The 12529-nt window shown below is 37.1% G+C and overlaps 1 protein-coding gene across 11 annotated transcripts in view; it reads right to left on the bottom strand.

The window, feature by feature from the left end:
- CEP152 (centrosomal protein 152) overlaps positions 1–12529 on the bottom strand; it is a 93509-nt gene that overhangs the window by 35329 nt on the left and 45651 nt on the right. For all 11 annotated transcript variants that reach the window (XM_043555472.1, XM_043555474.1, XM_043555469.1 and 8 more), the window contains 5 exons: positions 11677–11881; positions 3468–3596; positions 2770–2879; positions 1897–2025; positions 1612–1747 (listed from right to left, as the gene is read on the bottom strand). In XM_043555472.1, the coding sequence (XP_043411407.1) occupies positions 1612–1747; positions 1897–2025; positions 2770–2879; positions 3468–3596; positions 11677–11881 (709 nt within the window). The remainder of the gene's footprint in view (positions 1–1611; positions 1748–1896; positions 2026–2769; positions 2880–3467; positions 3597–11676; positions 11882–12529) is intronic.

Below are 12529 nucleotides of genomic sequence, written 5' to 3'. Positions count from 1 at the left end.
TAAATTTTGTAATGGATTTACATAAATCTAAATTAAAAAAACTAAAGAATTCCAGAGAAGAAAGGAATTACACTTCTCATGCGTTAAGTACACTGGCCCTTCCAGTGGGGCTAGGTATTAACTACAAAGGGACAGCATAAGGCAGTCTCATAGGGTGATAAAACTCTTCTGTATCCTCATCACTCTATACATGTGTTAAGTCACATGTTAAAAACGTATAGAACAAACACCAAATGAAAAAGTCCATTTCACTGTATGACAACTTAAAATCTTTAAAGAAAAATATTTAACCTGTAAGATTTTTTGGAAGGGCCAAATAGCAGTTTTAACTTTCCTCCCTGCTTTGGTGCACAAGCATTCATGAGCCAGTATTGGTCAGCAGCAGCTGTTAATTCCAAGCGACAGATTATATGAGATCTAATTTTATAGCCAAACTGATTCTTTGAAAAGTACCAGAAAATGTATTCCTGAAAACAATGACCTCTTTGAGAGAATTACTCTTCTGTTCTTGTCAATTTACATATTTAAAAAGAAAAAAAATCACAGCAGAGATCTCCCTATTTTAATTTTTTTATACATTATGAAAAGCTAAGTCCTTAATTTCTAAGTAATTTAAGATCCCTTCTAACTTTTATACTGTCAGCACTAACTAAAAGAGCTCGCTTTAGAAGTTCTTTTTCCATTAGACGATATGTATACATGGCATGTTTTTTCACCATATTAATCTATTCAAAAAAATACAAACATTAAAAGAGCTGAATTCCTCACCTGCTCTTCCTATTCTTTTAAAGTCTGTAGTAGCAAGAGCCTGCTTTAATATAACTTTGTTCAGAAAACCTCTGTATAGAACATTTACTCAGGCTTTTAAAAATATTTTCTAATCTTGACGCAGGTGGCTTTCAAATTGTGGTCTGCAGGCTGGTCCAAAATGGAAGGGAGAGTCAGACGTGTGTCTGGATGAGGCTCCAGGCAGGACAGGGAAGAAAAGACGGGGGACTATTTACATGTGATTTTACTCCTGGACACTCACCAACAGCAACTGGGAAGATTCAGGCAGGAGGGGAAAGTATAGAAGCCCCTCCAGCTTCCCGAAAAAATGAGAGCTTCCCTGAAAAGCTCTCTACCTTCCCTATCCTAAGTCCCAAGTTCAAATTCCTGCCCTTCTCCCCAGAAGAATAAAATGACACTTGGGTACTGAGACAGAAATGGGTCAGAGGAAAATGTTTCTGAGGGAATATGCTGTGCATCACCCATGGGACTCTGTAGGTTCAACTAAGGAGCCAGCAAAAGTGGAAAGCAAGAATCCCTGGGTTTCAGACTCACAGTGTTTGGGTCTACTCTCGTTTATTTTTAGAATGCTGTTTTGCCACTTGGAATAAATATAAGGAAGAATCATTTTCTCCTATATGTATGCCATTTTCTACTGAGGTTTTAAAAATCATCTCAATATTTACTGTATTTTGTGAGCTATCAGAGTGTGATAGCCAAAAATAAAGAGACTTCTCCATAGGCCTTCCCTGTTTCACAAGAGAACAAGTATACTGGTTTCCATGACAATAGTGAGGCCAGAGAAAAGAGCTGAAACAAACACAACATGAACTTGTACTGTACCTTCTTCTCCTGAGCCTGTTGCTCCTTTTCCATGGTCTTCCTCAGAGTTGATTCTAGATTATCCTTCTCTCTGCACACTTCCAGGTAACATTCTTGCACAGCAGCCATCTCCTTATTCATGTTATCTAAGTCAGACCTTGGATACACAAAACCAGCAACCAAATGACCACCAGGAAAAAAAATATATATATATATAAGAGCTGCAAAACAATTTTCCTCTAAGCTACAGAACAGGAGAAAGCTGTCTCTAGAGCTTGAAGGGTAGCTAAACTCTCTCGTTCTCACCTAAGTTGCAAGCGAGCTGCCTCATAAACCTCAAAGAGCTGCTGCTTCTCCAAAGCATGCTTTGCTAACAGGCTTTCACGTATTTGGGCTTTCATGGCTTCATGGTGCTGCTGGTAAGTCCTCTCACACCTAGAAACAGAAAGCGGACAATAGAATCTAAAGAAATGCCCAGCATTATTAGAAACACCAGGATAAATTGGTTTCCTTTTCTTCCTTTCTCTCCCACTCCCTCTCTCTAATGCAAATTATAATTAAGGTCAGATTGGTTCCCCCCAACCAAAAGTAATAATTAATTCCTAGTGGATGATCTTAAATTCTGCAAATTTTTCTCTCTTTAAATGTTTCCAGAGAAAAATGAGAAACTTGGATATGAGAATGCCCTAGTCCTTCAAGAAGGTAATAGTCTTTGTTGAGGACTTGTTTATAAAAAATTAATTGAAATAATAGGGTAGAGTTCCAAAATTCCAAGTTATCTATATTAGAAATAGATACTAGCAGTACCCAACTCACAAGTATGTTATGTTCCAAAACTCTGTTTCCAAGTTTATGATTTGGTAATTGGAAGACATACTCCCTCCCACAGATTTCTTCCTTATAAAGAATAGTTTCCCAGACTAGTTTATGAAAACCATTAAGCTATACTATCTCAATGAACTGCAGTTTTGATGGTGCTATAGAACCCAGCCCACTACATAACATCATTTCTATGGAAAATGTGTTCTAAATTCTAATTTGAGAAGCCACAGACTCATCTTCAGTAAGATCTCAGTAGGGAGGATTCACACCATAATTTTTCTTGAATCTTTTCTGGCGGGTGGGAGAGCAGGGCAGTGAAGGGCAGAGTCAGGCATTAGACCTCTGCATAGACTTTACCTATCCACAGCTTCCTGTTTATCACGGTCAAAATCTTGTACCATTTGTCTCATTTGATTACATAAGTCTTGATTTGTATCTCTCAGTTTTTCTTCAGTTTCTTTAAGTTCCTAGATACAAAAGAATAAAGCAGTTAGAGAAAATAAACATCATATTCATTGATTAGTCCAATCTTATTTTTTATTATCTTCCATGCTTTATCTCTACCCTGTAACACTGATGTATCGTTTTCATAATTCTACAAAGACTCCTTATGGCTTGTAAGATTCACTTATTTGACAAGTAGCTTTATGACAGGAGTTAAGAGTTAAGAATTTTGTATTCATTTTGAACTACATGAAATAGAAACACTTAGCCAGAGAAGTATTCCCTAAGCGATCCCTTAAAGTAAGTCTTAGGATTCAATAATCTTAACAACCATGTAAACAAGGTTTAACTTTTTTGGTCCAGAGAAGAACACCTTCAGCAGCCATGCTCCTATAGTCCCAGGAGCCTGGAGTTCCACTAACCTACCTTTTGAGAAAACGATGACCTTATGGCCAATAAAGGGAAATAACTGGAATCCTTATTCATCCACTAATAAACCTGTCTACTAACTCATGTTGCCTCTGCAACTTTTTTTTGAAAAGTCAGTTATATCCTTTGAATATAATGAGGTCATAAGAATTCTCACAACATATAGGAAACGTTTTCATCACCTGATTTTGTTGTTGTAAAACATGAATTTCATTTTTAAGCCGCAGAATGTCATCTTTCACAATCGTATCAGAAGTAGAAGACCCAGGCCATAATTGATCAGTTGGTTTTTCCGTGGTATCTGTTTTACTCTAAATGTTAAAAAGAAATCAAAAGTTTTTCAGGTTTTTAAGAAATTCTAACTGCTGGTTTTGAAAATAATTTCATACTTACAAAGAAACTGTGAAAACATCACAAATAACTTCCATGTAACTTTTATCATCATCCCCAAATATAACCACCATACAATTATCAAAACCAGGAAGTTAACTAGGACATAGCACTGCTACTTAATCTACAGACCCTATACAAAATCTTCCAATTTTCCTCTAATGTCCTTTTTGTAGTTCAGGATCTCATCGACAATTCCACATTGCATTGAGTTGTCATGGCTCATGAGTCTCCTTCAATCCAAGGACAGTTCTTCAGGCTTTGTCTCTCAAATCTATGACACTTTTTAGGAGTATCAACTAGTTATTTTGTAAGATGGCCTTCAATTTGGGCTTCTCTGATGTCACTTCATTATTAAATTCAGGTCATCCAGGGGCGCCTGGGTGGCGCAGTCGGTTAAGCATCCGACTTCAGCCAGGTCACGATCTCGCGGTCCGTGAGTTCGAGCCCCGCGTCGGGCTCTGGGCTGATGGCTCGGAGCCTGGAGCCTGTTTCTGATTCTGTGTCTCCCTCTCTCTCTGCCCCTCCCCCGTTCATGCTCTGTCTCTCTCTGTCCCAAAAATAAATAAACGTTGAAAAAAAAAAATTAAAAAAAAAAATAATAAAATAAATTCAGGTCATCCATTTTTTACATGAATGCCACAGAAATGCTATGTGCACTCTTCAGGAGACACAGGAGATCAACGTGGTTCATCACTGGTGATGATCAATAAATGAAGGTAGCATCTGCAGGCACTATCACTGTAAAGCTATACTTTCCTACTTGTAATTTAGAATAAGTATCTTATGAGGAGATACTTTGAGACTATGCAATGCAAATATTCTATTTTTTATCTTACACCAAGTTTAGCATCTATTCTATTTCTGCATTTATTTGTTTATATATAATCTCTATTATATAATCTCTATTACCTCATAGATCTATATTTTATTCAACAGGTACAATTTTTAAGACTCATGACAGTTATTGGCAAATTGTTTCCCACAAGGTCATGCAAATGTACATTGTCAGGTAGTCTGAGAGAATGTGTCCAACTCTCTTTACCTCCAATGGCAGGGAATGTCTTGAAATAATTATTGTATTTGATGGGGAAAGGGTAGCCAATAGTTGCTTTCATTTGCATTTCTTGCATTGCTCTCATAGCAGAACCTCTTACATACCTTCACTGTTCATTTGTTTTTCATCCTCCCAGATCTATTTATACAACTTTGCATTTTCCTCTTACCATCTAAGTATCTTCCTTATCTAATCTTTATGAATTCTTTGTTCATTGATGGGGCCACGAAGATTTTTTTTTTAAATATCTACTTTATTTGACTTGTTGGTTTATGTGTTTACCTGAAGTCTGAGCTCTCTTCCACAATGTTTAAAAAATATCCTAAACCAAGATTCATTCTCCTCATGGGGGAGGTATTTGTATTTCATTCACATGTGAGGCGACAGAACACCAAGGCTCTGGCTCAGTCTTTGAATTCATAGCCTTCACTTCCTTTACAGGGAGACTATTGTTGACTTTCCCCTTTTCACTTGCCATAATTTCCCAGAAGCCACTGCTTCTACTCCAGTCAGAAGAGAACTACAAATACCTACTCTGTTAGCTTCTCTCCAGATTTGGGGATACTAACGAGATTTTAAGGGATTCTATGGACTCATTAGAGTGATTTTCATTTTGTTTTAACTTGGCCTCCACTTTTTAAAGTTTGTGATATTAATTTGTCCATTCTTTCCCACTGGTAAGTTTTTATTACTATGAAATGAAATGAATGAAAGTAACATCATACTGATACATGGAAAAACAATTTTCATGCCTAGCTATGACACTCAGCTTTGACATATCATCACACTGCAGGCACTCAGGGACTAGGTACTTGTACCTGTCAGCACAAAATCCTTATGGACAATTTTAAAAAGAAAAGGACCACATAGGCGTCATAACAAAACTTCTGAAGTTGGAATACTAAAGAGATTACCTTCAAGAAAACAAGGCATGTAATACATCAACTCTCACATTATCTTCCTAATTTCTATGACTAAAAAGATTCCAGGTAGAAACCTTCTGAGTTGGCTACTCAACATTGCCTTGGGTCCCTTGAAATCAAAGAATGGCTCTAACCACAACTTGTGGTTAGTTAATGATTTCTTTTGAGTAACAGATACAGAAAGGCCTCTGTGTTTTATTCATTATGCTTACAAAAAAAATCAATGTAGATGTGGGCCCTGACTACAAGACTAATTTTCCTAAGGACTTTACCACATTCTATATTAATGGTCCAGTTGTTCAACTAGAATGAACAGTATAGAATTCAACGCACTCTCAATCAGTGCACAGTGCTACATATAGACAAATTCCTAATCTTCATCACATATTATCCTGGAAATATCATAAAGCAGCACTGCTATGAATAGTCAAATGACACGAAAGCAAAAACAACAGACTCTGAAATAATTTTTAATTGTTCTATATAAGATGGATACAAACAAACATAAGATACTACAATGTTATAGAGTAATAAATATATCAATACTTTTAAATGTTCATAAAAGAAACATGCCAAGTAAGATTACATAGTAAATATTTTTGTTAGCCTTTTCAATATTTAGAAAGGCTTTAGGGGAGGATTTCAATGACCCAGTTCTCTTTAAAAAGATATCCAAGGACATGTTCTGTCTCTTAACAAGCTGATAGCAAGCAGAGACATTCAACAGTATTTCATTAACCTCAGGATTTAATGCTAGCTATGGTATTATCCTAAAAATTGATGTAACATCTATGTGTTTTTGGCCTCAAAGATTCCAGAAAGACTGAGCCTATACACTATAGACTTCTATTCACATGCCCTATTCCCTAGTTACACCAGCTTATTTGCTACAACCTTTAAATACTTCTGCTCAAGGCTGAAATGTTCCTTCCCACCTTCCCTCCTGCATTTATCCTTCAGGACAGAGATCAGATATTCCCTCCTTAAAGACTTCACTAAAGTTTGCCTTATCATCTCCCCTACAACCAACTCTGGTTAATTATTCCTTCTCAAAACACTCTGCAACCAATATCATCCTTATTACACAAAGTTATGCATGTCCCTCTCCTTATAGATCTGCACTGTTGCATATGGTAGCCATTAACCACACATGGCTATTGAGCACCTGAAATGTGTCTTGTCCAAAATGAAACGTGTTGTAAGTGGACAATACATGTCAGATTTCAAGGACTTGGCACGGAGACAAAAAAGGCAAACCATCTCGCATTTCTATACACCAATAATGAAGCAGCAGAAAGAGAAATCAAGGAATCGATCCCATTTACAATTGCACCAAAACCCATAAAATATCTAGGAATAAACCTAACCACAGAGGTGAAAAAACTATACACTGAAAATTATAGAAAGCTTATGAAAGAAATTGAAGAAGACACAAAAAAAATGGAAAAACATTCCATGCTCATGGATTGCAAGAACACTGTTAAAATGTCAATTCTACCCAAAGCAATCTACATATTTAATGCAATCCCTATCAAAATAACACCAGCATTCTTCACAGAGCTAGAATGAACAATCCTAAAATTTTTATGGAACCAGAAAAGACTCCAAATAGCCAAAGGAATCCTGAAAAAGAAAACTAAAGCAGAAGGCATCACAGTCCCGGACTTCAAGATGTTTTACAAAGTTGTAGTCATCAAGACAGTATGGTACTGGCACACACACAGACACATAGATCAATGGAACCGAATAGAGAACCGAGAAATGGACTCACAAATGTATGGCCAACTAATCTTTTGACAAAGCAGAAAGAATATCCAATGGAATAAAGACAGTCTCTTCAGCAAATGGTGATGGGAAAACTGGACAGCGACATGCAGAAGAATGAACCGGGACCACTTTCTTACACTATACACAAAAATAAACTCAAAATGGATGACAGACCTAAACAAAAGATAGGAAGCCATCAAAATCTTCAAGGAGAAAGCAAGCAAAAACTCTTTGACCTCGGCCTCAGCAACTTCTTACTAAACATGCCTCCAGAGGCAAGGGAAACAAAAGCAAAAATGAGCTATTGGAACCTCATCAAGATAAAAAGCTTCTGTATGGCAAAGGAAACAGTCAGCAAAAGTAAAAGGCAACCAACAGAATGGGAGAAGATATTTGCAAATGACATATCGGATAAACGGTTAGTATCCAAAATCTATAAAGAATTTATCAAACTTAACACACAAAAAACAAATAATCCAGTGAAGAAATGGGCAAAAGACATGAACAGACACTTCTCCAAAGAAGACATCCAAATGGCTAACAGACACATGAAAAAGGCTCAACATCACTCATCATCAGGGAAATGCGAATCAAAACCACAATGTGATAACACCTCACACCTGTCAAAATGGCTATCATTAACAACTCAGGCAACGACAAATGATGGCGAAGATGTGGAGAAAGAGGAACACTTTTGCACTGCTGGTGGGAATGCAAACTGGTGCAGCCACTCTGTAAAACAGCATGGAGGTTCCTCAAAAAATTAAAAATAGCACTACCCTACCACCCAGCAATTGCACTACTAAGAATTTATCCAAAGGATACAGGTGTGCTGTTTCAAAGGGGCACATGCACCCCAATGTTTGTAGCAGCACTACTGACAATAGCCAAAGTTTGGAAAGAGCCCAAATGTCTATTGATAAATGAATGGATAAAGAAGATGTGGTATAGGAATATTACTAGGCAATCAAAAAGAATGAAATCTTGCCATTTGCAACAATGTGGATGGAACTAGAGTGTATTATGCTAAGTAAAGTGAGTCAGTCAGAGAAAGACAAACATCATAAGACTTCACTCAGATGTGGAATTTAAGATACAAAACAGATTAACATGAGGGAAGGGAAGCAAAAATAAGATAAAAACAGGGAGGAGGACAAAACATAAGTTAAATATAGGGAACAAACTGAAGGTGGCTGGAGGGGTTGTGGGTTGGGGATGGGCTAAATAAGTAAGGGACATTAAGGAGGACACTTGTTAGGATGAGCACTGGGTGTTGTATGTAGGGGACGAATCAGTGGATTCTACTCCTGAAATCATTATTGCACTATATGCTAACTAACTTTGATGTAAATTTAAAATAATAATAATTATTATTATTATTATTATTATAAATGCAAGCCATCTCATTAATAATTTTACATTGATTACATATTGAGAAGATATTTATTGGGTTAAATAAAATATGTTATTAAAATTAATTTCACCATTACTTTTACTTTAATGGGATACTTGGGACATTTTAAATTATATATATGGCTCCATCAAATTTCTATTGGATAGTGCTGTTGTAGATCCTAAATTCCTTCAAGCAATGGCCATTGTTTCTTTCCACTGAATCCCATAAGACCTTGCACAGAGTAGCTTTAAAACAAAACAAAACCAAAGCTTAAGCTGAATGATTTGCTCTTCCTCCATATACCTCCCAACCTTGTTTTCTGATGTTATACACTAACTAACTAGAAAGATCATTAGAAAAGATGTGGGAAGTAAGTAAGAGGCAAAGACAAAGTTTGAAGGTGTCCATGGGCTAATCAGATGACTGTGAACTTGAGTGTTTATATAAAAACACTTGTTGGATGGGGTGCCTGGGTGGCTCAGTCGGTTAAGCGTCTGACTTTGGCTCAGGTCATGATCTCACTGTTTGTGAGTTTGAGCCCCGCGTCGGGCTCTGGGCTGACAGCTCGGAGCGTGGAGCCTGCTTCGGATTGTGTGTCTCCTTCTCTCTCTGCCCCTTCCCCACTTGTGCTCTGCCTCTCTCTATCAAAAATAAATGCAAAAAAAAAAAATTTTTTTTTAATTTAAAAAAATTAAAAAATGAAAACACTTGTTGGTTAAATTACTACTTCCTCTCCCTTTCCTCCATCTAGAAAAGGATTAATAGGTATATTGATTCAACAAATATTTATTGAGCAAACATGCTGAGAATCATCCAGACAAGAGTCTCAAGAAATTCGCATATAGTAAGTGCAAGCAGGACAGACAAGCAGCACAGGCTGGTAAGTCACACTTTTAAGAAAAACCAAACATGGACGGCTGAGAAATCACTATGGCAAGAGTAGCTGGACAAAAAGAGTATTCAACAATGAGATCGTTCCCTTTGATCTATAGAGGCAAAGGTATAGATTAAATTTTGTTAAACATAAGGCATGGCCACCATCAACTGCCACATATGTGGAAGTGTATCTCTATGGCAAATGCCATCAGTAATTTCAGTAGAGAACAGAGCAAGAACCGTGGATACCTGAGCTAAAGTTCAAGACTCAAAACCACGTTCCTAAATCCTAGGCTACTCTCACCAAAATACTTGAACCAATCGATTCTAATCTAACACAAATTGAAACATGCGCATTTATTCTCATCCTTTTTAAAAAACGGGTAAACAAGACAGCTTGACATAAAGATGTTCAATGTGCTGGAGGTTGGGGGTTCTTTCTCATTTGGTTGTTAACACTGAAATCAGCGTTATGCTCATCAAATACAGTTACTCAGAAGAAGGAATATTGCCCAACTGGGCAGGATTTAAACAGTGAAAACACATTATTATTTTTTGGAAAATATATACAATCAAAATTCCATAATAATTAGTACCATATAACATCTTACATACCTTAATAGGACTATTTTAGTGAACACAACTCCCAGTTTAAAGAATCAGGAGCTAAAACAGTACTAAAGTAGGAAGTAAAATATTATTTCCTTCCAGAAGGAAAAGGAATACACCACCTACATTCATTTTCCCCCTTCCCTTTCATTACTAGGTTTTTTTGTTTTTGTTTTTTGTTTTTCTATTGAGAGCATAGATGGTTGGGATTTGGAAATATGGAAGAATAGAAAAGGAAGCTGTTAAATGAGGGCAAGAGTAAGAATTTCTGTGATAGCAAGATCTTGGGGAAATAATCTTGACTATTATTAGTCAAGTGTTTTAGTTTCAATTTGCCTAAAGATGGACTCTAACCTCAGAAATGTCACACATTCCCCCAGCTTCATTTTCCTCATCTATGAAGTCACATTCCTCATCTATGAAGTAAGGAAGCCAACTGAAGCATATTAAAGTAGATTCGGGGGTATCTGGGTGGCTCAGCCACTTGAGTGACGGACTTTGGCTCAGGTCATGACTCACGGTTTGTGGGTTTGGGCCCTGCATCAGGCTCTGTGACGACAGCTTGGAGCCTGCTTCCGATTCTGTGTCTCTCTCTCCCTTTCCCCCGCTCCCACGCTTTCTCTCTCTCAAAAATAAATAAAACACTAAAAAAATTGTTTTAAATAATAAATAAAAAATATAAATAAAAGTAGATTCAATGATTCTGACATAACCTGTTTCTGTGCCTTTCTCACTTACAACGCCACCACTACATAATTAATTTCCTTATATAGAAAGACTCTTATTATAGGAACATGGGCGAGAGAAATGTCATAGACAAAATGCTAAGGGATTTAGCTGTGGAGAATTTAAGGCTTTAGAACACTGCTGATACAAGCCAATCTTGAGGAAATGCACATACTTTGTTACATAGACTGCTTCCTTGGATTTGTGGTAAAGGAATTTTGCCTAACTAACATCTCATTTATGAGGTGCTTTGCAAAAGGAACTAGAAAATATATTTCTTTATGTGGCATTCCCTTCTTTACACTTTACTTCTAAATAAAATCAAATGAGACCTTGAAAGACAAAGGCTTGATTTAAATGTGAAGACTGTAAGCATTTTCTTCATTAAAGTCTTTTAAAAATGGCTTTTTAGGGGCGCCTGGGTGGCGCAGTCGGTTAAGCGTCCGACTTCAGCCAGGTCACGATCTCGCGGTCCTTGAGTTCGAGCCCCACGTCAGGCTCTGGGCTGATGGCCTGGAGCCTGTTTCCGATTCTGTGTCTCCCTCTCTCTCTGCCCCTCCCCCGTTCATGCTCTGTCTCTCTCTGTCCCAAAAATAAATAAATGTTGAAAAAAAAAATTTTAAAAATGGCTTTTTAACTCTACAAACCTCAACCTTGATGCTTTTTTCATCTTTGTCCACTTGTTGGAGATCTTCAATTTTCTTATGACAGTCTCTGAGCTCAGTTTGTAACTGAGACACCAGATGACGCTTCACTGAGTTGCTCCCCAGCAAACGCTGCACTTGTGCTTTCAGCTTCAGGACGACCTCGTCTCTGGGAAGCTCTTCATTTGGGTCTTCTTGCTGTACAATGCTAAAGGAGAAATCATCATGTTGAATACGAAATCGAGTAACAAATCAAGCATGGTTATTTCCTGAAAGTGATTGCAGTTGTGAAGAGTTTTGTGACTTATACAACTATATACCGGTGTTTCAAAACAGTTTTAAGCTTTGTCATATATAAGCTTTGTCACCTTTGCTATGTCCCCATATATAGAAGTGAGTTTATTCATAAGAAGGCCATTATTATGCTTAGACCATCTGCCTCACTGAAAGGAGTTAAACCAGATGAACTTCAATATGGCATGCTTTTTTGGTTTTTGGTAAGTTGTGTGCTGTATACACATGCCCTTTATGACTCTAAGAGAAACAACATGAAAATAAAGGAGGAAGTGAAAAGTAAAATACTAGTCATCCTAACTAACAATTTCTGTATCTCTTTTACTAAAACACCAGTCTGAATGGATATCTGAGCAATTAGGGGGGAAAATAAAAAAAATAAAAGCCATGCTAATTTAATCCCAACTTTAGTTTCAATAAATTTCAAAACTGGAGAATTTCTGCTCCTTGCCGTAATGGATTAAAAATGCCAGATTTATCTTCCTGCCGTAAAAAAACTGGAAAACCAAATAAATTATGTTAAGGGATGGCTTTCAATCACTAGACAGCAGGCAGCACACCA

This window comes from Prionailurus bengalensis, chromosome B3, assembly GCF_016509475.1.
Source record: "Prionailurus bengalensis isolate Pbe53 chromosome B3, Fcat_Pben_1.1_paternal_pri, whole genome shotgun sequence".
NCBI classification, from domain to species: Eukaryota; Metazoa; Chordata; class Mammalia; order Carnivora; family Felidae; genus Prionailurus; species Prionailurus bengalensis.
This window is presented reverse-complemented; position numbering and strand designations above follow the sequence as displayed.